Raw genomic sequence first — 27848 nt, forward strand, 5'->3', positions numbered from 1 at the left:
CAAAGTGACCTCATTTGATGCAGTTAGATATTTATGGAAGGCACCTGACAGATTTTTTTTTTAAGCCTACAGGAACATTTAAAAACAGTGGGTATTTATTCCCAGGAATGTGTCCGCAAAATTGCAAATACAAAATCTCTTTGGAAACAAAGCTTTCCACAAAAATAAAACCAAATCAATCAGTCAAGGAGTTAGCTAAACAGAAAGTATGACTGTGCTGTCACTGGACAAATAAAGGTAACAGTCACGCTAAGCATCGTGAGACAGTGCAACGTTTCCAGAAAAGGCATATGACATAAATCTCCCTATATCTATATCAAGAGACAATTGTGTCCCCTGAAAACTGTGTGAGAATTAAAAAACCTCAGCTTATATTGATATTGACGTCATTCTGCATATAAGTTTAAATCGAATAATGTCTAGAGATATAGGCAAGATGACCCTTTAAACATTTTTATGTTCTTGGTTTCTTTTGTTGTTCTCCTCCTCCTCCGCTTCATCCTCCTCCTCCTCCTTCTCCTCCCCCTCCTCCTCCTTCTTCTCCTTCTTTGGTTTGAGATAGGGTTCCTCAGCTTGCCACACACACACACACACACATTGTTAAGTGCTAGTCCACAGCATTCATTTGCTTGTTCTTGAACTTTGTATAAATAGAATTATTCAGTAAGTACCAACTTGCTACCTGGCTTAATTTTTTTAAATATTTTATTACTTTTTGTTAACTTTAGCAATGTGTTTTGATCCTATCAACCCTCACTTCTCCCCTTAACACCTCAGATCCACTCCCAACTCACATCCTTTTTTTAAAATTACCCACCAACTCGAATCTGCGCTACCCATATATAGTCATAGGTATAGGACTGCCCTCCTGAATGTAGTTGACCCACCAAGAGCCACAAACTTAAAGAAAATTGACTGCCCCTCTCCAAGAAGCTATCAACTGTGCACAACTCCTCTGGAGTGAAGACGCACAGGCTCCCTCCCACCCTGTGCTAGACTGTTGACAGGCTGGGTCTGTCTCAGTGCTTCAGTGAGATACGCGGCACTATTGACAGGGACGAGGGGTAACGTTAATCAGCATGCGTGACTGAAGAGCAGCGATATCAGCAAACAGCCTACTCTAGAATTCACCCCCAAAAGCTGCATTCCTAGACTACCCTGTACGACTTACACATAGTTCAGTGAAGTCTCCTCTCTGAGGTAATTGTTCCTGTTCTTCCCTGGGGAGGAACAGTGTGGATGTTGTAACTGACTGAGCTCCTGTGCCGCATAAGTTACATTAGCTCTTGGATCTTGAGACTCCTCCTTTCCTCTAAGTGGGGTTGCTTCAATTTGGAGGACAGTGCTACATAACACCACGCCCTGATTATATCGTGTACCCCATGAAGTCTCGTCACTGCAAACTTCCCATCACGTTTCTGTTCAGAGCAAACCAATGATTCCCTACATCCATGTGAGTATAGATCCAAGTTAGAGACCTATGGAGTGTTTCTGCTTCCCCAATCCTTTGCCCCCAAGGCTGTCCATGATCAAGTGCTCAGACCTCTGAACATCTGTCTTTTAGCACAAGCATGCTTCTGATCTGCTTCCTCTGTCTGCAGCACTCACATTCTATCTCTGCGTCTCTGTAATTCTTCTAAGTTTAGCTTCCAATGAGTCCTTCTTAAGGAAGCCTCGCACATGGAAGAGAAACCTGCCTCCCCATCCCTCTCCATACTTCCAATATTTTTCAGTCTTTTTTAATCTTGCTGTTTCCGTTACCATATAATATAGTGTTTATTTTGTTCATTATTCATCATGTCTGTGTCTCAGTCAGACCAGAATATTGGTTTCTAGAAGGCAGACTTAAAAAACTAATCTGTTCATGGCCATAGTCCCAGTAGTCAGAAGACTGCCTGGAACATAGTGTGTAATCAATAAATATCTGTTTGTAACATAGAAACCACAATAAGAGCTGGCATTTGAATACTGAACTTTAGTTTCTTTGGTAAGATTTATATAAAGTGTCTGTGGAGGCGAATTCTCATAAAAAAGTTGGATGATTATGAAAGTTGACTTTTATGTTTGCTTCAATCACATAGCTCCATTATTTCATTATAAAAATCCTTGTGTCGTTAATACCAAATTAGATAATTTTCTTGTTGATGGAACCAAATATCTGCAGACAACTTAAAGAATTAAGTGTTTATTTTGGCTGATAGCTCAAGAGATCCCACCCATCATGCTGGAGAGGCCTTGGGGACAGTAACTTAAGGCAGTTAGGCACATGATATGTACTATAGGGAAGTTGAGAGCAGACAGCATGTGGGGCTGCTCTCTGAAGCAGTCTCTGCTCCCTAACACACCACAATCTTCCAAAACATCACCACCAGCTGGAGATCAACTCTCCAAACACATGAACCAGCTGGAGGCATTTTACATTCAAACCATAACACATGTTTACCCCTTCCTTCTTAAGAGGGTCGGTGTGTATCTCTGCATCATTTTGAAGGTCTAGAAACAACTCCCCTTGCCCCACTTTCATTTACCTGTTTCTTATTTTTCTTTTCTTCATTATTTTCTGGAAATATTTTAAAATAATCTGGCCAAATCCTACTACTGCTGAGATAAGAAGGTACCTGTATAAAGTCTGCATACAGTATGTTTTTCTTTGGAGTAACGTTTGCTTCTCTTGCCACAGCCTGGACATGTAGCCATGCATGCCTTGTAAACTGTAGCTTTGCCCTGTATGGTGGGAGACTCCCATGCAGCTGGAGATTTTCCTTTCAGCTCTGAAGACATTGCACAGTCTTGTGCTCAGCCTGATTCTTTTAGGGGTTTACAGGTGGGTCCCCACGATAGGCCAGTAAGAACTCCTGCCCACTGAGCTATCTCCCTAGCCCTGAGTACGTGAAGGGAATTCAGAACCCATTTATGCAGACACCTGAAGAAAAATCAGTGTTGTGCTGAGTTAATATGGCTCTTGGATGTTCAGGAGAAGCAAGAAGTCTGTGGGGCTGGAAGATGAACAACAAATAGATCGTTGAGAATGGGAATGGAAGGCATGAGAAGGTACTCCCCCAAAGTCTGTGTCTTAAACATGCAGGAGAGTTAGATAGCAACCAAATTAAAGTATAAATGATACACCAGGCAGGGAAGATTGTAATGGAAGATAACTGTGTTATGTTCATGCCACTGTTATAGCAAATACCTGAGACAATTAGCTTATCTAGAGAAAAAGCTTGCTTGGGCTCAGTCTTGAAAGTTACAGACTGTAATGCTTGGGCCTGGTTTTTATTTTGTTTCGTTTTTGTTTGTTTTGTTGCTTTTTGTTTTTTATGTTTTTTTTTTTTTTTTGGCATGTGGTGGGAAAAAAATAACTTCTTAGTGGTAGCCAAGAACAAGTAAGAATCACCTTCACAAAACATTCCAGTGTCCTAGGGACCCTCACTAGGTCGCACCTGCTAAAGTCCCACTGCCTCCCAGTGGTGTCACTCGAGGACTGAGCTTTGAACCTGTGGATCCAGGAATACATTCAAAATCCAAATTGTAGCAGCATGCACATGAGGTGGAGTGAGATGAAAATCCTTGACGTAACAGTGGAGGAATCATCTAACAGGGAGGCCAGGAAGAGGCACCCAAACACTGTGCTTTACTGGGGCCCTCTCCCTGTCCTAGGAGCAAGCGGAAAGCTTCAGTGTGAGGATCAAACCTAGGAGGAGTCTCCCCTGCTCCTTTAGGTACTTGTTTGTTATGGATTATCTACGATTTGCTGTATTCATCCTCAGACTTTGTATAAAGTAACATTATAAAAGCAAGAATAAAAGATACCATAAAAATGTATCTGTAATGCTATCTTCATGTTGATTCACCATCTTCTGTACTATAGTGAATTGGTCCTATAGGTCAAAGTGGTTTTTTAAAACTATCATAATGGGACTGGGGAGAGGACTCGGTTGGTGAAGTGTCTGCTGCACAGAATGAAGACTCATGTTCACCTCCTCAGAACCCAGATAAAGAGCCAGGTGTCATGGGACATGTCTGTAATGTCCACACTGCCAGTGGCACAGGTGGATCCTGGATTCCATTGGTCAGATGGTCTAGCTGGATGGCTAGACTTCGTGTTCAGAGAATGGTCCTGTCTCAAAAAACAAACAAATAAGACAGAGAGAGACAGGGAAGATTCCTGATGCCTGTCTTGTCTCTCCATGCACTTTAACACTCAGACGCATCGATAGGAATGAGTATAACACACACTCACATACAAATTATCCTAAATACCTGATTTTAGTACTGAAATTACCCAAATGCCTTTTAAACCACTCTGTTCTGAGAGATATGAATTGCTTTGAATTAAATTTCCTTTTTTAAAAAATTTGTTAACTATATTTGTGGCATGCTATAGCCACAAGTTTTGAAATTACAAATGTGTTCATTTAAAATTTAATTAATGACAAACCTACCAGTTAATGTGACTCTCATCCAAGCTTTAGCCCAGGCTTTGTAAAGGAAAATGGTAGATTGTAGTCAGATCTAGAGAGGGGACAAAATCATGGACTATTTTTGGTCCTGCTAAAGTAGCATTGCCCTCCCACTCCTTAAGGAGTTAAGACATTTGATGGAGCGTTTTAAAGGATTGTTAATAGTAACTTTTTAAATTTTAAAGTATTTATCTATTTTATGCATGTGAGTGCTTTTGTGTGCATGTGTGTAGATGAACCGCAAGCATGCTTGGTGCTTGTGAAGAGCAGAAGAGAGCGTGGAACTCTTGGAACTGGAGTTGCTGATAGCTGTCAAGCATCCTATCTGGTGACCAAACCTAGGTCCTCTGCAAGAGCAGCGAGAGCTCATACCACTGGACTATCTCTCCAGCTTCTCGGTCCTGAGTTGGCGTGTTTTGTTCTGAACTTCTGAAAACAGTCTTTCACCCAGAAATGAATACACACAGCATTTCTTTTGTAACGTTTAGGTGAAAGCTGGTGTTAAAATGCCGAATGGTTGAAGGAAGCTCTCGAATGTTGTTTTAACCCCCTAGGAGCTGTTTCTTTCCTTTTTTGTTTTGTTTTATTTTAAGTAGAAACAAGCCCTTTTACCATTCTTTACTGCATAGAAAATAGTACATCCTCTTTCAACAAACTTGGGAGATGAGTATTAAAGAGGTTTTTCTTTTTTCTTTTTTTTTTTTCATGAGTTCCTACATTTCAAATCTTAGTTACATGAAATTAAAGAGTTTGAATGACAGGTTTGAACCATTGTTTCTATCCCCCACTAGACTTGCTTGTTGCTATGAGAATATCCATTATGTGTCATTGTGTAGCTTTAGTTCATCTTGACTAATGCCCTTCAAAGTATAAATAGGAAAATAGAGACGAGTGACAAGGATAGATGTGCAATCTTTCTTCCAACAGAAACAATAAACCCACTAGATAGATTGCCAGCTCACAAGCCTGAGAAATGCATGGTGAAGTAGTGTGTGTGTGTGTGTGTGTGTGTGTGTGTGTGTGTGTGTATTGTGATCTCATTTTCTAGAAAGGTGAAAAGACTCTACCTGGTCTTTCTTATCTTTAATACTTATGATGATTATGGAAAGATGGGATTCTAATGAACTGGAAAAATGCTTACTTGTGGTCTCTTCAAAGGGATTTTTCAAGTAAAAAGAAATAGGGTAATATTATTGGCAGTGGATAAACAATGTGCATATCATAATTATCAGTAAAACTTTTACCTTCTCTGCCTTGTTCCAGCGATCATGCATGGTGGGGTTTTTAGTACCAGTCTAGGCAGCAGAGGAAGGCAAGCAGCAGTCACTGGTAACAGGAAGCTGTGACTGGGAGAGCAGAGCTGGAAACAGGTGATCCTGGCAGTGGCAGCCGGTCATAGCAGGAGAGAGAGGGGAGTTGCTGTGATCCTGACATCTTTGGCAGCAGCCATTTGTGTGCAGACAGTTCTTGTGTTGTACACAGACAGCTATTGACCAAAGATGATGGAATTATATATAGCCAGGGAGTGCTGGGGTCTGATCAAAGAATGGAGTAAGGGAATTGGCTTAGCTTGCTGGAGAATGAGATCAGAGTTGACATAATGCTGAGCGAACAGGAGTTGGAAGATCCACCTGAAATTGAATTTATCCCTTTCTCAGCCCTTACTTCCTGCTCACTCTGCCACTGAGGCTCCGTTCCCAGACAAAGTCCAAGAGACATTTGTTGGTTTCTCAGGCTCCTCTGGGAATTAAAACAGAATCAAATGCCCCTGAATATTTATCAGTAGCTTATACCAGTACATATGTCTTTGGTTTGCCGACCATTGCATCTGATCTAGCCTGGTGTAATAAATCAGGTGACGTTTCTCTCACTTGCAGCTTCTGCTTGCTGCAGTTGTACATCCACCAGTGTGCATTCAGAGCTGTGATGAGCACTGCTCTCTTCTTCCTTCCACATGTCTAGCTTCCTCCCTACTCTCTGCACCCCTGATTTCCTCAGAGTGAATCAATAAGCAGAAAGCAGAGAAGGCAGGAAGTCCCTCCGGCACAGACATCAGTTTGCTGCCGTGGATAGTGAACCTGACTCTTCCGTGAGCGTTTTCTTTCAGAGGTTCTTTGGGGTGTCTCTCCCTCTTCTTTCTTTGTGTTTCTTTTGCACGTTGGCTCCAATACTCTACTGGTTTGCTGTTTCGCTTTTGATGGTAATTGGTTTAGCTCACGTTGGTTGAGCTGCAGAGGACACTGACCTTGCAGATAAGGGATACTGAGAGGGAAATACTCTCTGGTACTCACCAGGGAAGTTAGAGCAGGGGGTGTGTATGAGTGAACAGCTCCTTAGTGGCCTGTAATTGAAGTCATGCAAATAGGCACAGTTGTCTGGTAAGAGATATAGTGGACCTCCTCAAGGCACATGGTTAAGAGAGAAAAAGAAAAAAGTTTGTAGCCAACTAACATGTATTTGCTAGGGAGTCCACCCAGAATTATGCCTAATTGCATGTGTATTCTTGTGCATACTGTTTGCACAAAATCTGAATCTTTAAATTGGTCTATCTGCTTTCTTTACCCCAAATGTGAAACTTTATGTCTTTATTTTAATTGATTCCTATATTGTTTCATGTTTTTAAAATTGCTGTTACTTTTACTCTGGACGCTTTAGTTCCCTGACAAATGTAACTCTTTCTCTTCCAGTTGTATATGAACACAGATCAAGATTAGAGAAATCTTTGCAAAAAGAAAGGCTTGAACACAAGAAAGCAAAGGAAGGTAAGACAATGTGAGCCTGTGCCCTGATATTTCCTCCTACCCTTCTTGGATTTTTCATGTACTTGAACTATGGTGCTGTTTGGTTTCGTGGGGTTTTTTTTGTTTTGTTTTTGTTGTTTGTTTTTTGTTGTTGTTGTTAAGTTGTCTCTCAATCTGACTGAAGCCAGTGCTATAAGTGGGCAGAGAAAGAGCTGTCAATAAATGTGTGAGGCACAGAGCCGACATTTTATATAGTCTCAGTAATGGGGAAGTAGCCTTTTCTTCTCCTTTGGGAAGTCAAGACAGAGAGCAAGTGGGAGATGTGCGAGCTTCATCACCAGGTCATGACTTAAAGGTCTTCATTTCCTTCCTTCCTTCCTATAGAGAACTGTCTGTACTAGAGATTCAGGATTGGGCTTAGAAGCGTCCCCTTCTGTTTCTGCAGCCTTCATGGTATACATAGATGTATTACTGATGCATCAAACCTCTGTTGACGGTTGGGGTTTGGGAAAAGATGCATTGTTTAGAATATGCCACTTTTTATACACTCCACCTTACATCTGTAACTCAGTGAGTTGGCCCACTACCTGGAATCTTTTGAATGAAGCAGCTGTTACTATAAGTTCATTAAAAATTTGACCAGCACAGCTGTTCCCTTAGGAATTCCCACTTAACACAGGCAATGCTATTGAATTTTGTCAGAGCTTTTGAAACAAGTGTGCATTCTAGCATCTAGCTACCGAAAGTTATCTCCATTCCTAGTTCTTATTTACTCATGTTTTGTGATGAATCTTGGAATGTAAACCCATGGCTCCTTTGGTGAGTGGGGTGGGTGCTGGGTACTATGCGATACTGTTCTGACTCACAGGTTGGACAGACTTTAACATCCTGAGAAATGCGTTAAGAGTTGGCTTTGCTCTGCCTTCCTCTGCAGAGTGATTTTATAGAGCCATCTAGTGGATAATAAAGTTTTCAGAGCATTGAAGATGGTTTAGATGGCTTGATTGTCTTTTCAGTTCCTGAAGGAGTTTAGTGTGCCCTCTAGTGGGTAGCTATAAATCACCCTTGTCTCAAATGCATACCTCCCCACCCCCTGCAGTTTTAAAGGGAGATTTCACAGAGATATTGTAAGTGTGCTATTAGTCACTTGCCATGGATTCTGGTGATGCAGGGCTTGAAGACAGCAGGGTAAGTGGAAAACTATAATCTTTGTCATGTGTTTCCCAAAGCTTCGAGAGGTCAAATGATATGCATAAATTACTAGGTATGTAGATTTGAAAAACCAGATATCATTTTTGTAAGCCTGAGTAAAGTATATCATTTTTTCTCAGGGATGTTTAAGAGTTTTTAAATGGATTAACTTATACTTTACTTTCTCTATTTTTATCTTTCCTAGATTTCCTTGTTTATAAGTTAGAAGCACAAGAAACACTTAACAAAGGAAGGGTAAGGCTTTGTTCTGTTTTGGCTTTTATTTTGTTTTCATGAACGTTAAGGGAGAGAAAAATATAACTGCAAAAAATTTTACACCATTTATCTCTAGCATTGGACGGTGGACATACATTTTTGTTACAAAAAGTACCGAGGGGAAAACTTGTATGCATTTTTTATTTAAACCGTACCTTTTCTTGCTTCTCGACACATTGCTGATAACTAGTGATAAACTGAGGTAGCTTCTCTGTGTCACATGATATTTGTTTGGTTGTGTTTGGATCTGGAATGCATTTGAGACAGGTTCTACTGTATCCAAGAAGACCTCTACATCATTGAGTAGCAGATGATAACTTTGAATTCCTGATCCTCCTGCCTTAACTTCCCTAGTGCTGGCATTGTAGGTATATGCCACTGTGTGTGCCAGCAGGGAAGCTCATGTCTATTCTTTCTTTTATTTGCCAATGGTGTCTCTTTTCTCTGACATGAAAGACTTCTGTTTGCTTACAAAGTACTATCAGCAAGGAGAACTAACTGTCTTAGAGTTCACATTGCAGGAATCTGAAGGATGAAATATGGACAGAATGAGTAGTGTTGGCATTTAAAAATATTTTAAAGTTAAAATTGTCTGGAGAAAAGCCAGTCTTTGTCTTACACTACAGAAATGTGTGAATGCTAGTTGAATAAAACATTTGTGTTTAGTAATTTCAAAGCTGAGAAAAGTCAGTTCTTTGAATTGCCTGAAGGAAATTTTCAGCTTTTAACTCGAACTTGCTTTTAAAAGTCCCAACCAGACCTGGGAGCACACAATAGTGTATTTTGTAGTGTAGTTTCTTTATAAACTAAAAAAAGAAATAAAATAAAAATAAAGAGTAAGGTGGGGGATGAATGATGAACCAGAAGTGTAGCTTATTTTAGGAGCTATAAGAAGAAAATGAGGGAGTGCCCCTGTGTGGTGGCAGCACTGCAGGGGAGTGCTGTGGAAAACCAAATCCACCTAGAGAAGGGAGTGGCAGCCTAGGATGTTGGAACCAGAACCAGGAGGGCTATGTGCACAGCTGTTCCCTTAGATCGCAGGGATGTTCTAGAATATGGGATCAGAAGGGAGAATTCAGATCTCATCAGCTTACGTTCAAGCTGCTGTTCAGTTGTCCCTTTAGTACTCTGTAAAGTACTGATGCTGGTTCTGCTTCCTGTCTGTGGGGGTACAATGAAGAAAGGCTAACTGAAGCAGCCTTTCTATCCATCCCTTAAGACAGCCTGAACTGGCTCTTTTTTTTTTTTTTTTTCCCTGAGACAGGGTTTCTCTGTAAAGCCCTGGCTGTCCTGGAACTCACTCTGTAGACCAGGCTGGCCTCGAACTCAGAGATCCACCTGCCTCTGCCTCTCAAGTGCTGGGATTAAAGGTGTGTGCCACCACTTCCCTGCTCGAGCTCTGCTCTTAATTGATGTATCTCCCACCCCTCCCATGTGTCCTGGGCACTAAACCCTGTATTAGTTATACAGTGACTTAAAGAAGTCCATTGAGTATCTGCACATCTAGGCTCCTTTGGATTATGAGAAACAAATCCACAAACTATTTCTAAACATCCTGTCAACCTATCATTTTATGATTCCATGTCTAATTTCTTTATTACTCAGAAACCCAGGAGAAAATTGAAGCCTCATTTCTGCTGTTAAGTAAGAAATGGGACTTCTTAGGGAGTGGCTCAGTGGTAGAGTGATTGCCTAGTACATGCAAGGTCCTGAGAAATGGGACTTCTTAGGGGGTGGCTCAGTGGTAGAGTGATTGCCTAGTATATGCAAGGTCCTGAGTGTAATCTCCAGTAGTGCTAAATAAAAAATAAAGAAATGTCCCTAAAGACAAGCACTCTCTACCACAGAATTTATGTTAGTGTACTAAAGCAAAAATGAAAATCCTTTTTTAGGGAAGGAAACTGTCCACAGCAAAAGAACCAGATCATCTATCTTTTATTAATTTGGTTTTCTTTTATTTACAGCAAGATTCCAATAGCAGATATAGTGCATTGAATGTCCAACATCAGATGCTGAAGGTAAGTAACCTAAACTGTTGTGCATGAAGGGAGCAGGCGACATTTGAACTGGTTAACGATGGTCAATGTTACAAACAAGAAGGCTTAGAGAAAGTTCACTTGGTATTATTGTCATAGTTGTCTAAAAATTGTCAATGGTTTTAATATGTCACATGATTACTACTTTTTTTTTTTTTTACAAAAATGTGGTTAATGAATTACCTGTTTTTTAATATCATAATTGGGTTCTCTGGTTACCTACTTTTAAAATTTTGTTCCCTTTGATGTCTTTAGAGTTTGTGGTTTGCTTAGTCTCTCACAGTGGTTTTTCCTTTATTTTATGCAGACTGGAGTGTGTAAAACTCAAAAGCTTTGTTTGTGTTACTAATGTCTGCCTAAGAGGTGTACTTTTAGCTACTTGAAGAACAGAGTTTATATTTTTAATATTTTCTTTCCTTGGGCTTTGGGAAAAACTCATTCTTATGTGTCAAAGGAAGGTCAAAACCACAAAAAGGAAAGTAAGAGAGTCATTGATTCTGCCAACCTGGCAGACAGTAGCACTTTGTTCAGCACCATGTGCCTATCCTCCCTTGGTCTCTGCCCCACAGTAGTCTTGGGTGTTGGTTTTCTGCTTTGTATCCATTCACATCAGCAGGGCACATACCCTCTGTTGAAACTAAAACCTCTACCGTCTGTCTTCAGGAGTGTAGTACTTAAAGAAGACCATCCTTCCGCATAAGCGTTTGGAGACTGTGGAATTTAACTAACTTGTAATGATGGTGTAAAATTCTGATATGAAATCAAAAAATAAAAATGAATTCTAGAAACATTTCATTACTTTCCCCAATGCCAAAATGGTCCCCTCTGACTCTTTTCTATTACAATCACTCTCAAACTGGGTCACTAGAAAACTGAAAATCAAAGAAATGTTGAATAGAGTGGCCCTTTGTGGTAAATGGTCCTACCTTTGAGTATTTCTAAAACATCTAGAAGAGAATTGAGTGCATATTGAAAATAAACAGACTTTTTCTTTCCATTATTTCTTTGACATTCTAGTCAATATAACACCAATAGTTGGCATAGCATTTATCTTGCATTAGGAAAAAGAAGCAATCTAAAAGGTTTGAGAGCAAATACTATACCATGAAGAGTCTTGAGCAGTTTCAGATTTAGGTAGCTTAGCCTAAAGTTACCCTGGAACCTCCCATGAATACTCTGAAGCCTTGATCTTGCTTGTTAACTAGAGAAAATACACAAAGTAGCCAAGATTTATTATTATCTCCTTTCTATGATAATTTGACTACAGGGAAATAGCCTCAGAGCCTTCCCCAACCCCCCCCCCCCTTTCATAGCTTGGGCTAGCTTCTCACTCATATTGATGTTTAAAACCAAGAGGAGATTTATGTTTGAACTTGATCTCAGACTACTCAGTTGAAGAGGAAATGAATGGGACAAACAGAACCCTACTTTAGGAACAGAGCTTATTCTGCCATGCATTCTCACCTTCTGATAAGAGAAAGGCCACTCAGTGAAGAAATAAACGCTGTGTGATTTAAGGACATGTCTGCTCAAGTGTTGCTCTTGCAGAGTCAGCATGAGGAGCTGAGGAAGCAGCACAGTGACTTGGAAGAGGAACATCGTAAACAAGGAGAAGACTTCAGCAGAACATTCAATGACCACAAGCAGAGATACCTGCAGCTGCAGCAAGAAAAGGAACAAGAGCTTTCTAAGCTAAAAGGTATTGGATAGGGCCAGAGATCTCTTCGTACACCATTTCAACAGGAACATGCACAAGCGCTGTGGTACTGACCTTCTTTAGGGCCTTTAGATTATTTAGTGCTTTCAACTTTAATTATCACACTGAATAGCAATCTCCCTTATGTATAATCCACTCAATTTTACTCTTTTAATTTTTGCTTTATGTAAATGGTGTTTTGCCTGCACATATGCCTGTGTACCACAAGCATGCCTCAGTTACCAAGGGGGCATTAGACCCCCCAGAACTGGAGTAAGAGATGGTTGTGAACTACCTTCTAGGTGCTGGGAATTAAACTGGGATCCTCGGGAAGAGCAGTAAGGGCTCTTAAATTCCAAACCAGCTCCTTTTTTCATTATTTTTTAAAGCAACATTCATATATAGTAAAATGTTAATTATATATCTGAAATCAGAATTATAAAAAATTGGAGGACACAAATATGTGATTTCTGACTGCCAAGGTATTTAAACCTCAGAACTTTGCACCCTGCATAAAAGTGTAAATACAGGATGCTTTCTGGAACTGGTCATTAGTAAGAAAAGAAATTACACACATACACATAAAACACACTTGCACACGTGCACGCACCACACTTAGAAGAGACAGAAAGCAAAGAATGTCATACTTATAGGATACAACTTTTGAAAGAATTTCTTGAAGATATCTGAAACACTGGAGTAGGAGGAGTGGCCCCTGGTTCTGGAAAGACTCAGTGAAACAGTATAGGGCAAAACCAGAACGGGGAAGTGGGAGGGGGTGGGTGGGAGGACAGGGGAAGAGAAAGGGGCTTGCGGGACTTTCGGGGAGTGGGGGGGGGGTTAGAAAAGGGGAAATCATTGGAAATGTAAATAAATTATATCAAATAAAAAAAACAAACAAAAAAACAAAAAAAACAAAAAAAACAAACAAAAAAAAAAAACAAAAAAAAAAAAAGAAAGTGCCTTGACACCATGATGGGCACTTTACATGTTTGTACTTAGGTTTTATTAGAATAATTGTGTTACTTTACTAAAAGCTGTTCATTACCAACTTCAATCAATCTAAACCCACCCTAAAATATCTCAATGAAGGATTGTCTGGCTTAGGTTGGCCTATGTGTGTGCCTGTGCTGGTTTTTTTTTTTTTTTTTTTTGTATTTGGGTCAGTTGAGATGGGTTAGCCTAATTGTGGACAGCATCATTTCATCAATCGAGTTCTGGACTGAAGGGAAATGCTTGGGAGAGCTGACAACAGGTATCCCTCCCTATCCTAGTCTTCACTCTGGATGCAGTATGACCAGATATCTCACACACCTGCCACTGTGATGTTCCTAAAGGGATGTGCTATGACCTAGCAGTGTGGACTAAAGCCAACCTTCTCTCCCCTAAGCTGCTTCTGTCAGGGTTTTTTATCACAGCGATGGAAGAGGAAGTAAGGCAGAACTCTAGATAAAAGACTTACGCAGTAAAGTTACAGCATTTTGTGATAGATGAAGGGGCGGAGGTGGCTGGGGGCCATGAGTGCAGGCAATTCTTTCGTAACTTCATGTGGTCCAAGAGGAGTATCTTGATCTCCCTCTCTCCTAAGGAAGGCTGACAGCATGAAAACCTGTATAATTCTCTTCATCATTGTAAATATAATAGTTGATGACACATTTCTATAATGTATTAGGACCAGTGAGAGAGACCTTATGCTGAATGGTTTTACTGAATTCTCATCTTGAACCTGGAGGCAGGCAGGCTGGCATCCTGCTTTATTTAGCATAGGAAGATCTGGAGGCTGGTGAGCAAACCTTGCTGGCCAAAGCCCGGAGAACTTGTAGAAGCCACTGCTAATATGTTTGCAAGTAAAATACCAGGACTAGCTAGCTCATCAAGGTTAGATATTTCAAGCCCTTGTAGATGGCAGTGCTGTCCTGTTTGTGTCCCGTTTTGACATCTAAGATAATCGGCTATGATATGAAGGCCGGATCTTACTTTGTTCTTTTTGCCCCCAAGTGCAAGGATAAATCCTGTGTGCACGTGTCCAGAAGGGGCAATAAGAAAGTAAAACTGACCACTGACTGTGGTGAGAGAAGGGAGCTGATTCTCTCTGCTACTTAACTTCCCTGGAGAAATGGAGCCTTGTCTGCAGAGGTATCTCTATGTGGGGACAGTTTGCCTGGTGCAGCCCAGATTTAACTAATGCCTGCTTTCCCAGCTCAATGTATTAATTGTGCCCGTTTCTTTCTCCCAGCCATAGGCTCTTCTAAAATAAATTATAAAGTCACCAAGCCAGGATTTAGCTTCCTTATGTTATGTACTACCATGGACTTACTGCCCTCATACTGACCAATATTTTTAGATTCATTTTAAACAGTGATGAGTAAGTACCCAAAGATAGAAAAGACTATATAGGCATGCTTTTCAAAAGACCACCAAGTTTGTAAGTTTGAATAGTGTTTGACATGTAAAATACATGTAATGATAAGGCTTCTAATAGTAGAGAGATAGATCTAGAGTCTGCAGAGGAAGCTGGTACCTGAAAGGGAGGGGAGGTTTGGGGACTTCACTCTGACTTCACACTATCAGGTTCTAATGCAGAGTCGAATTTAGATTAACCAGGAATTCAGTGATAGGATGAAGAAAAAAAAAAGAGGTTATCATCAGGTAAGTGAGGTTTCTATTGTCTTTACTACCTTCTGAAGGGATGTTAAAATTATTCATGCTATGAGAAATAAAGTCTGTTCTTTGCATAACTACTTTTTATTTGTGAAGATCCTCAAATCTGAGACCCTCTCTGCCTATTACATTCAACCCCAAGGGATTGCTAATTAACAGAAATGTTTCATTTTCAACACCTGTGTGATTAAATTGTTGACTTACTATGAAATGCATAGACTGTTTCCAGAGACCAATTACCCAGATCATTTTGCAACTCGCTTTTGAACCCATGCTGTGCACCTATATGATATCATCTTTTGTTGGCTTGGAATATTTTACTGTTAAACTTCAAAATATATCTTTAAGTAAGTTTTCAAGTTTCAAATAATGGCATAACAACTAGAGAGTTCTTGTGTTGATGTGCGGCTGTTCTCCTGTAACACAGAAACTGTGTATAACTTGAGAGAAGAGAATAGACAACTCAGAAAAGCGCACCAAGACATCCACACCCAGCTTCAAGATGTCAAGGTGAGATGAGTCGCACATTGGGCTCTGGGGCGTTTGTCTTCTTTACTTTGCAGAATGGCTTCAGAAGTCATTCCTGGGAGCTGGACAGATGGCTGGAAAAAGACTGAGTGCTTGCTGCTACTGCAGAGAAACCACATTTGGCTCCTAGTACTATAACTCATAACCACCTCTACCCCCAACTCCAGGGGATCTAATGTCCTTGTGGGTCCTCTGTACATACTGTACTCACATGCATACCCCATGACCAACACACACACACAAACACACACACACAATAAAAAAAATAAAAAAATATTTTTCTTTTCAGTAATTGATTCCTTATTGATCTGCTTTGCAAACTCATCACTGACATGGGCTTTGCATGCCTGGTGTATACTTGATACTCTTACTACTTTGGTGTCATAAACTAAAGGTGTCCTGGGACATCTGAATATTTCTATCAATACTGAACTCATTATTTTGTTGGATAATTACACTGTAAGGTGGTTTTTATTTGTAGAGGATAACTACTAATGAAAGGTTTATCTGCGTAGCAGGGCAGCAGTTTTGAGAGATTTTAGAATACTCCATGAATCATACCTGTCTCTAATAATTTTTGAACATAACAAATGCTGCTATCACTTCCACCAAATGAGCAAATATAGCATTTGGGTGGCCACACCAAAGAGGTTTGTTTTGTGACATTAATTTAGCTCAACGTGTAAACTTCTTTTTTGTGTAGCAACAGCATAAGAATTTACTCTCCGAGCATGAACAGCTTGTAGTGACTTTGGAAGACCACAAGAGTGCACTGGCTGCTGCACAGGTTAGGAGGGAGCAGCCTTTGTTGGGTCCTTTGAAGTCTGCTTACTATTTCTGAATCCCTTCATGCATGCCATTTCTGACAACACAGTCTTCAGAGAGTTATGACAGCACTCCTAATCCTGGAGAAAATGCATGCTTTTCAAAGTCACCAAAGAGGCTGCTAAATAAACTCTTCATTGCTTATTACACCTGACTGTATCTGCCTCTGCTATGTCCTACATGAACAATTCTGATACTTAGCTTACTGGTAATCTGGCCTTCTGCATCTCTCTGGCCTGTGTCAGCTCTTGGTACAGTAGGTGTGGGGTTTTGTGATGCAGACTCCCTAAATAAATTATTCCCAGACCTTGTCTTCTCTCCTTCCCTTATTCCCAGTATTCCAGCCTAAATGCATACTCCTTTTAGGATAAGGTTTATATAGGGCTGCTCATACTACAGAAAAGCAGAAGGGTCAGTAGAAAAGAAAATCAAAAGTCGTGATCTCCATTTGTTCAGAGAATGGAATAGTTCCTGGAATAAGCCGTTCTCTTGGTATAAGTCTGTTAAATGAAAAAACAATCAAATCCAAGCTGTGGAGAGCATGGCAAGGTGATATCCAGATGAGTACTTTACAGCTGGAGAGCCTGAAAAATAGGACCGCCTGTGCTCAGTTTGGCTTCAAAAAATTATTCGAAGCTGTAGTGCATTGGGCTCACGTCTATTTGCATCTCTTTCAATGACCTCTGTTTTCATTTAGAGGACTAGGCTGTTTGTTTGTTTTTACATTATAAACAGAAGTCATAAGTTTTGCAGTTTTCTAAGTGCCTTCTCACATTACATTTTTCTTTATTAGTTTAAGTTATTCCTTGATGGTTTCATATATATATGCAATATACGATGATAGTCACCCGGCATTTCCCCCTCAAATCCCCTTGAGCCACCAGCCCATCCCCCTTCCAACTTATTGTCTCCTCGCCTTCTTCATTTTTTCACGCCACACCCAATTTGCTGCCTCTATGCACACAGGTGTGGCTCCATACCCCGGAGCACTGGAAACCTAACTGTAGCCACAATCACAGAGAAACATGACTATCCTGGCTGCCATCAACCACCCATACTGTCCTTAGCTAGGGATAGGGCCTTGTGAAGTGTCCCTCCTTGGGGACCTTTGCCAATTGGATATCTGACTATTTCTTTATTGCCCATGGCTATTTTTACCTGTATATGAACTGATTATTTAAAGCATTGGTGCATTCCAAATCTTAAGGTTTGCCAAATGTTATTTCATGTGAGGTTTACCCAGTAAAATGGGGTAAGCTGACTTGAGCACTGTGCTGCAATAGCCATAGATATTACAGCAAGCAATAATCTGGAAATACACAGAACTGGAATTAAAATTATTTCTTTAATGACCCAAACCAAGTCTGAAGTAGCACATTAGTAGTACTACTGAGCCAGCTTTTGAGGCCTCTGTCATTATTATATGTGTGGTTGTGTGCACATGTGTGTCAGTAGAAGCCAGAAGGTCAACAACAGGGGTTGTTTGAGGCAGTCTCTCATTGGTCGGGATCTCCCTGATTCCAGTCACCACTAGGAATACACCTAGTTTCTCTTCTCCGGCCCTGAAAGAATTTTATAATAGATGGAAAAACAAACCTACACAGAGAACCTATGTATTGTGTTTAATTTAATTTAATTGTTTAGTACATTTAACTGGTGTGTATCTTTAAGTACTTTGATTAATAGAGTGATAAAAGGTCTGCCTTTTGATGGTGGGGATTTTTCGTTCTTAATATTTATTCTATAACTAGTGCATTCCTTAATTACCTTCATTAGAGCCATATGTCTCTATTAATTTGGGCTGATTTAACAAAATACCATTGACTGGTGGCCTAGACACAATGAATGGTCACAGTTTCAGATGCTGGGAGTCCTAGATTACGCTGCCTACATTCAGATTCCTGTGAGGACTCTCATGTGGCTTGGCGACTCCAGGCTTCTTATACTGTTATATTGTGAAAGAGACCAAGAATGCTCCCTGGTGTCCTGTTATCAGGGCCCTAGCTTCATTCACGAGGATTCTATCCTTAGGACTCAGTACCTTCTAATGCACCAACCCTTAGTCTTTGGTTGGTATATATAAAAAAAGTGATTAAATTTCAGATATAGAAAATTTGAAGGGTACTGTCTTAGTCAGGGTTTTTTACCGCACAAACATCGTGACCAAGAAGCAAGTTGGGGAGGAAAGGGTTTATTCAGCTTACACTTCCACATTGCTGTTCATCACCAAGGAAAGTCAGGATTGGAACTCAAGCAGGTCAGGAAGCAGGAGCTGAAGCAGAGGCCATGGAGGGATGTTCCTTACTGTCTTGCTACCTCTGGCTTGCTCAGCTTACTCTCTTATAGAACCCAAGAACACCAGCCCAAAGGTAGCACCACCCACAAGGGGCCCTCCCCCCTTGATCACTAATTGAGAAAATACCCAACAGCTGGCTCTCATGGAGGCATTTCCTCAACTGAAGCTCCTTTCTCTGTGATAACTCCAGTTTTTATCAAGTTGACACACAAAACCAACCAGTACAGGTACACACATTAAGTAAATAACATCATATCACAACTTTATCCAAATCTCCAAGGGAGGGGGAAATTGCTATTTCTGGCAATATCTTATGCAAAATCCTCTTATGAGATTCTTTGGGTATTCATCTAGGGTTTATTGATGGTTCAGTGGGTAAAATGCTTGCCACATGAGCCTTTCAACCATACTTTGATCCCTGGAATCTACTAGAAGTGGAAGGAAAGTCCTCTGAAACCCACAATGGTGCTGAGGCATACAGTCATACACACACACACACACACACACACACACACTTTGACAGGCCCTTTAAATTTTAATTTTAATTTAAAATATAAAGCAAAATGTTTTTCTAAAAAGGTATATTTCTGGAGTGGAGGGCATGGTTTCTACATATTTTAATATGATCCTTATCTCACACATAGAACCACAACTTGAATACCTTCATGGACTGCATACCTTAGAGCAACAGTTCTTAGCCTTCTTAATGCTGCAACACCTTAATACATTTCCTCATGTTGTGGTGAACCCCAACTATAAAATTACTTTTGTTGATACTTCATGATTGTAGTTTTGCTACAGTTATGATTTGTAGTGTAAACTTCTAGTATGCAGATGGTCCTAGGTGACCCCTAGGGTCATCTGACCCTCTCCCCCGAAAGGGGTCACACTGCATGGATTGAGAACCACTGCCTTAGAAGAAGAGAAAAAGAATGAATGGAATTGAGTTTTATATATCCCCCCATGTAAGAGCATGGCTCTGTGGATGTTATTTGTTTTGTTTTGTTGGTTTTGTTTTTTGGTTGGTGTTCTTTTCATTATTTTTTTTTCTTTTTTGAGCTCCAAAGTTAAACACCAATGTTCTGATTAATTTCTGAAATACAGGCTACTTCCAGGTCTGTGTTCCATTTATATACAAACTATATGCAAATACTTCTCTTCTGATACATATTTAGCCAGCTAACATCTGCATTTTTTGAAAACTAGAAGAGACAAAACGTAGTAGGGGAGATGGCTCAGTCCTTGTAGTGCCTGCCATTGATTCATGAGGACCAGAGTTTGGATCCCCGGTCTCCACAGAGAAGATCATATATGCAAGCATATACTTATAATCCCAATATGAGTGGGTTGGAGACAAGACAACTAGATCCTTGAGATTGGCCAGCCATCCTAGCTGAATCAGTGAGCTTCAGATTGATGAGAGACCTTATCTGAAAAAATATAAAGATGAATAATGATAGAGAAAAGTCTCTTGATGTAGAACTTGGACTTCCACATGCATATGCACACATGAATGCACATGTGCATATACCTTCGATGTATATCATATGTGGACACAACACCATACACACACATAGTAAAAAAGAAGAATAAGAAGAGGTAAAAGAGTATTTTTCTCCCAACATGGAAGTTCAGATGTTCTATGTAAGTGTATATTTACACAGTAATTCTAGTTTTAGATAAGAGTGGCAGTATACATGAAATGTGTATACTGATTTTGTTAAAGTTATTGGTATATTTTCTACCTTTCTAGCTCCTTGTTAAAAAATAAATGGCACACTCCTATGTATCTCCCACATCAAATATACACATTTGCATCTGTCTGTACTAGTCTTAAACTCATACATATGTTGCCTTTGTCTATTAAGCCAAAAAGACATTCAGAATTGCTAAATTCAAAACCCAACTTCATTACTCTCTTCTTTTTTGCTACTTTCTGCTACCCCAGAGCACAGTATGGAAAACAATCTAGAAAGTAGCAAGTAAAGAACCATATTTGAGCATAAATCACTTAAGGAGAAGAAGGTAAGCATAGATAGATAGATAGATAGATAGATAGATAGATAGATAGATAGATAGATAGATATGGATGGATGCAAGGATGACTGGATGGGTGGATGGATGGGTGGATGGATGGATGGATGGATGGATGGAGTCAATGAAAGCTATAACCCAAGGCATACTTACTGTTCATGGGTCTCAATTTGAATAATTATGCAAGTCTTAAAGTACGTTTTTAATGTGATGAAACATTGATTACATAGGTGCCTTTTAATAATTATGTTTATAATAGAATGATTGACAAAGTTCTTATTTTGTCTCACATAGCCTGGAAAACTAACATGTCTTAGATACTTTTTTAGTCTCTTAATTCTGATTCTAATTTGCATGTGCTCAGAAATGGTCAAGCATGTCCAAAGAGGCAGCGCTAGTGCATGAAGGCGGTCGGCAACTTTGTTAACAAACTTAAGTTCAGTGCTTTTCCTAGTTATCCAGTGAGCCCACAAACCCGTCTAATTAACCTAGAAATATTCTCTTTTTCTTCTTTCCTCAAATTATGCAATCTCCCAACTGTACAATTTACGTGCAGACTCAAGTTGCAGAATATAAACAACTGAAAGATACCCTCAACAGGATTCCAAGCTTTCGAAATCCTGACCCAGCCGAGCAGCAAAATGTCACCTTTACCCATGGGACTCACTCTACTCAAGGTCACAGTGTTAGAGAGAAGCTGACCGGAGAGCTACAAGAGGTGAGAGGTTTGACCTGGGCTCCCTGGTAGATGAAGTTCCCCGGTGGAGCTGTCCTGAGAACTGTCCTCTGTGTGAACCTCTTTTCCTGCCAAGCAGATTCCTAGAAGTTGTTAACCGTTAGAATCCCCAGTAGGGTATGTGAAAGTGCAGGCTTCTCAGCCACAGCTCCCCTTCCCAATTCAGTTCATTTGAGATTTGGAAAGGGGATTTGTATTTCTAACCAAGTCAGCTAGTCTGGGGAGCCCATTGACAATTAAAGCTGTAGCATTTACTGGGAAAGAATTGTCTGGCTTTGTCTGCATCCATGTAAATTTACTTGTAGTAAAGGAGCTCTGGTCTCTGAATATTTGAAGATGAGAGGGTTTTTCTCTCCTTTGAATAGGTAAGCAGCTTTTGATTGAGGATATTATGTGGGAGTCCACTTCCATATTAAACCTAGTCTAATAGAACTTGGTACACTTCTAGTCTCACATAGAGTACACCAAAATCATACTAAAGTGCCTTTGTAACCTGGTCACAATTCACTTTATTCTTATTCTTCACAAAATCAAGATGCGCTTGAGTATGTTGCAAAAGTGCAACCATACCACTGTTGATTCTTACAATGCTCCTTGTGTGGGCGGGTGAAATGGCTCAGCAAGGGAAGCCACATGATCACAAGATTAATGGCCTGAGTCCAATTCACAGGACCCAAAGGGAGGAAGGTAAAGAGTTGTCCTGTGATCTCCACATGCATGCTGTAGCAGGCTTGCAGTAAAAGTTTGAGAAGTCTTATCTGCATGTGGCTGGCCATCTTATAGGGATAATGAAGTCAACATGAACAGAGTTTGCGATATGAATGTTTTCAGTATAAACAGAGCATTTCTTCAAAAACAGGCTCAGGGTTCTTGCAATCCAATTCTTTGGTGGGGATTTATATCCAGCAATTTCAACAGCACGATAGGAGAGCAGGCCTGTCATTTGGTCCTATGCTCTGCTAATCTGACTTCCCGCTCACTGGGTTCCCCGGCTAATGATTCAGAGCTTGGTTTTCTCCAACTGTGAGTGGGAGATAGAAGTTATCTGCCCTAACCTTCCTCACAGAGACAGAGTGGGGATAAATGGCAGGTGTCTGAAAGTCCTTAGAGCCCTTGAGGGAAACATTTTCTATAAGGCAGTTTTATGGCAAACTTGCCAGAGGACTTCATCAAATGTACACCTCTAGAAGGTCTCAGGTATTCAAGGAAGACCTTTTCTCCCCACCTCCTGCTTTATGCTCTTGATTTTATAAGAGTGATAATACTACCCCTTCAGAAGGGGATCCCTGTTTCAATTTGCTGATGGTGTGGTCTCCTAGGCATCTCATTTATAAGAAATTAATCTGACCACAGAAGTAACTTTTTTTTAATGAAGAAAAGGAAAAAGGCAGTGCAGATTTTCCTATTAGTGTTTTCGTCCTCCAAGCTAGTAGAGATCAAAGAAAGGCTGGAACCAAACGGAATACATGGCCATGACTCAACAGACTTACAGAAGATATTTTCTAAAAAAGTTTTATTTCCTTGGGTAAGCTTTCTGTTTTGATAATGTTTATACTTTATATACTTTATATAATTATATTATGTTTATTATAATAAATGGACAGACTGCCTTTGGTTTACAAAAAGATGTAACAGGATACTTTAATATTTGACTCGGTAGGAAGGTGACTCAGCAAAATTCCTGCCACCAACTGAATTTAATCCCAGATAAAAAGCCAAATTTTATGTGTGACATGTGCCTATAATACTAGTGCTAGAGAGGCAGAGATAGGAAGTTTTTGGGGGGTTCACTGACCAGTCAGTCTAGTCTAATTCATGATCCTAGGTAATGAGGGACCATGTCTCAGTTTAGAAGATGGAGGCCTCCTGAGAAACATGACCTGAGGTTGATGTTATGCTTCCACATGCTCCCACATGCTGCCACGTGCTCCCACATGCTCCCACATGCTGCCACGTGCTCCCACATGCTCCCATATGCTTCCACACTCCCACATGCTCCTACATGCTCCCACATACTGCCACATGCTTCTACATGTTTCCAGTTGCTCCCACATGCTCCTACATGCTCCCATATGCTTCCACGCTCCCACATGCTCCCACATGCTGCCACATGCTCCCACATGCTCCTACATGTTTCCACTTGCTCCCACATGCTCCTACATGCTCCCATATGCTTCCACGCTCCCACATGCTCCTACATGTTTCCAATTGCTCCCACATGCTCCTACATGCTCCCATATGCTCCCATGCTCCCACATGCTCCTACATGCTCCCACTTGCTCCCACCTGCTGCCATATGCTCCCACATCCTCCTACATGTTTCCACTTGCTCCCACATGCTCCCACATGCTTCCACATGCTCCCACATGCTCCTACGTGATTCTACATGCTCCCACATGCTTCCACATGCTCCCACATGCTCCTACATGTTTCCACTTATGCTCTCACTTGCTCCCACATGCTCCCACATGTTTCCACATGCTACCACATGCAGCCACATGTTCCTACATGTTTCCACTTGCTCCCACATGCTCTCACTTGCTCCCACATGCTCCCACATGTTGCCACATGCTCCCACATGTTGCCACATGCTCCCACATGCTCCTACATGTTTCCACTTGCTCCCACTTGTTCCCACATGCTCCCACATGCTCTCCCAACACACAGCTGTGTGTCTGTACATTCATAAGCATGCTGGCTAGCACAAACTAAAATGTTGTAATAAAGAATATTTTGTGTCTTGCTTAGCTGAAACTATTTTAAATAAACATGGATGTAGTGGAAGTCCCTTCTGCCTATTAGTAAATGAAGCTAGTGAGTAACCAACCCAGGCCTACTTTAACTGAATCATAAAACTTATTCTAGTCCTTCCAAACATCTGTCAAAAAGAAAACCAACCTTGAACCAGCTTTCACAAGCATGAGGATTGAGGATTTCCAGTTTTTATTATTTTACTTGTTTATTTCCTTTCTATTCTAAGCAGAGCTGGAGTCAGATTGTCTTTGAGGGAAGTATTTTTCTAATACATGGTTACTAGTAGGCCTCAGTTTTTTGGTCTCTGAGCATTCTCTGAGATAAAATTTTGCCTAGATTATTTCTGTCTTGGGGTGAGATGACACAGTGAGAATGAAATAGCTCCCTCGCACCTCTTTTCCTTTTTAGTCACGGCTGAAGACTCCAGGATTTTGTTTATGCTGTAGCCCTTTAGATGCGGTAATAGAAGCATAATGTCACCACTTTTGAAATAGAAAAGTGTCATTTCTTGTGATGTGCTTATCTTGGAATAACTAGGCACAGCAGAACCACGAAGCAGTGCCTGGAAGAACAGAAGAGAAACCTGTGTCTTCCATTCAGAAGGATGCAGGGTTTCAGGCTCTAGAAGAGCAGAACCAGGTAGAAGCCAGAGAGCCGGAGGAGCGCCAAGTGGAAGAGGAGCACAGGAAGGCACTGGAAGAGGAGGAGATGGAGCAGGTGGGACAGGCAGAGCGGCTAGAGGAGGAACATGACCCATCCCCAGAGGAGCAGGATCGGGAGTGGCGTGCCCAGCAGGGACAGAATGCAGCCCACCTTCTGGACGGCCGCCCTCAAGCTGAGGTGCATGGTGCTCACTAGATGGTCTCTCTGATGGGGGAACTTGGCTCTGTTCTAAATAATAATAAAATAATAATAATAATGAGGCTGTGGAGATGCTCAGTCAGTGAAGTACAAGCTTGAGGATCTCAGTTTGATCCCAGATTCTGTGTAAAAAGTTGTGTGTAGTGATGTGTTCATGTGGTCCTGCACCAGGGAAAAAATAGATAGGTCCCTGGAGCTCGCCAGCCAGGAGCCTAGCCTAAGAAGGAAGCCCAGATTTGAGAGAGACAGATGGGGGTGGGGGAAGGAGGGAGGGAGAGAGAGAGAGAAAGAGAGAGAGAGAGAGAGAGAGAGAGAGAGAGAGAGAGAGAGAGAGAAGAAAATCTTATGAATCACAGTCTCTAAAAGGTTCTGGAAGATTTCATTGGTTGTTCCTTATATGTATTTAAATTTTCTGTTGTAAGACTTATGGCATGGTATAGCTTAGAAAGGCAGTTTGCGATCAGAACAATTGCTGCTGGGGGACCTATATTATTCCCATGGTCAGTGGGGCATAAGAAAGAACCTAGCCCATCCTTATATCCATTACAGTGTAGCAGGTGAGCTCCCAACTGGGCTCCTCCCCAGAAGATCCCTAAGTCCCACCTGCAGTATCTTGATGTGGAGAAATGTCTAATTTTTTATGACAGAGTCCTCATTCTGGCCATTCACTGCCAGCTACAGAGCTAGCTTGGGCCCATTGCTGTCAAAGTTGAATCAAAAGCTTATAGTATCTTAGTAACACATACACACACCTATGAGCAAGTATCTTTAGCTAGTACCTGCCTAGGTACTGCCTTCCTCAGCATGGTGCTGACATATGAGAGCCATTCCTACCTTCATAACAACCAAAGCAGCCAGTGGCTTAAAAGTCAGCCAGCACTGAGTACAACCAGTCTCCAAACTCATACTCAGCAGCAATGCCTCTGGGTGCTGATGATTTCTTTAACTCTGAGGTGTTCTCTGTCCTCTCAGGCTTTGCCTAAATTCAGCAAGCCCTGGTCCAAGAGAAGGCACTGTCTTAAACAAACAAATAAAAAAGAAAAACAAAACAAATACCATAAGGTGGCACCTAATGAATGATAATTGAGATTTGACTCAGAACACACATCTGAAACTCTCATTCTCTCTCTCTCTCTCTGTCTCTCTCTCTCTCTCTCTCTCTGTCTCTCTCTCTCTCTCTCCTTTCTACTCCCCCTCCTCCTCTCCCCCTCTCTCCCTGTCTTTCTGTCTCTCTCCCAACTTTCATTTCTCTGTCTCTCTATTTCTCCCTCTTTCTGTCTTTGTCTCTGTCTCTATCGCTCATCTCCTCTGCTTCACCAGTATAAACTGGTATTTGACATTTCCTTTAGCCTGAGACTGACATATACATTTTTGGAGTTAATTAGTATCCTGGGGTCCTTAACTCTTCCTAGACAAAGCCTTAGCCTCACAAATTATGCAGTTCGTGTGGGGTTACCACTTTGATTCAGAACCTAAAAGCATAAATTTAATTAAGGTTGGAACTGATTTAATTAGATGGTGCTCTGTAGCATTGGATTGGGAACTCGCTGAAAGACTGCCTTCCAGCTTACAGGTCCAGAAGAAGGCCAAGTCCATTCAGAGAAAGCTGGAAATTACAAGTTCTTGGGCTTTATGTGCAGTTGGCGCTTACCTGATATAAAGTGTCGAGAAGCCTGTTCTGCCTCCTATGTTTGCCCTGACAAGTAGAGGAAGGGCATTCGGAGGGTCTAGCCCTTCTAGCTCAGCATGAACCCCCTTTATTCTAGGTGGAGCATTTGACCAAGGCAGCTACAAACTTCCGATCCCCCTACGAGGAACAGTTGGAACAGCAGAGGCTGGCAGCAAGGAGAGACGAGGAAGCCCAGCGTCTGAGGGAACATCAGGAAGCCTTGCACCAACAGAGGCTCCAGGGGCAGTTGCTAAGACAACAGCAGCAGCAGCAGTTCCTGGCCAGAGAGATGGCTCAGCAGAAGCAGACAGACCAGGAGGATGGCCAGCAGCAGCACCAGGAACAGCTGAGGTATTCCTGTCCCTTCCCCTGCTGGGTGTAGACAGTCCTTCCTCTACTGTCAAATCAGCATTGTGTATGTGTAGTAGATACCAAGAGGACAAACTTATATTGCACATGGAGACAAGATAGAAAAAAGTATTAGGGAATAAAATACTAGATACTTAATTTTATGCATAATTTTTTCTACCTAATCATAGTTATTAATTCATAGTTATCAGTTGAGAAGAGGGCTTGATGATAAAGGGCATATCACACAAACATTATGACCTATGTTCATATCCCCAGAATCTATGTAAATCTAAGTCCAGTTTCATACAGTCTGTAGTTCTGGGCTAATTCGTCAGGATGGGAGACAGAAACGAGGAGAATCTCTGCAAGTTCTCAGCCAGTCAGCATGGCGTATGTGACAGGAAACAACGAAAGTCAGGCTCTGAGTCAAACAAGGTTGAAGGCAGGGATAACATGCAAGATTGTCTTCCAACCCCGTGGCATGTGCCGTAGCAGGATGGTGCATCCCACACAAAACTTACACACAAGCGTATTGCACACTCCTGCAGAATAAAAGCAAACAATCTCAGAATAGTGTAACATCCTCAGTTCTAACTTCATTTCGTGAGGGAATGACACTTTACTATTTAAAGGCAGGATTTGGCAACATATATGGTATCACCACTGCACTTTATTATGAGTCCAAACCTCAGAAACAAGTTATTGGCTTATTCTAAAAGTTGAAATCTTTATT

General features: G+C 41.1%; 1 protein-coding gene across 5 annotated transcripts in view; it reads left to right on the plus strand.

Moving 5' to 3' along the window:
- The window catches only part of Golim4 (golgi integral membrane protein 4), a 90304-nt gene that overhangs the window by 44556 nt on the left and 17900 nt on the right, over positions 1-27848 (plus strand). For 2 of the 5 annotated variants that reach the window (XM_052180343.1, XM_052180344.1), the window contains exons 2-10: positions 7148-7222; positions 8598-8647; positions 10633-10686; positions 12253-12403; positions 15489-15571; positions 16293-16376; positions 21301-21462; positions 24772-25074; positions 26862-27115. In XM_052180343.1, the coding sequence (XP_052036303.1) occupies positions 7148-7222; positions 8598-8647; positions 10633-10686; positions 12253-12403; positions 15489-15571; positions 16293-16376; positions 21301-21462; positions 24772-25074; positions 26862-27115 (1216 nt within the window). The remainder of the gene's footprint in view (positions 1-7147; positions 7223-8597; positions 8648-10632; positions 10687-12252; positions 12404-15488; positions 15572-16292; positions 16377-21300; positions 21463-24771; positions 25075-26861; positions 27116-27848) is intronic. The other 3 variants (XM_052180346.1, XM_052180347.1, XM_052180345.1) reach the window with 3 other exon arrangements.

Source organism: Apodemus sylvaticus, chromosome 4 (genome assembly GCF_947179515.1).
Source record: "Apodemus sylvaticus chromosome 4, mApoSyl1.1, whole genome shotgun sequence".
Taxonomy (NCBI): domain Eukaryota; kingdom Metazoa; phylum Chordata; class Mammalia; order Rodentia; family Muridae; genus Apodemus; species Apodemus sylvaticus.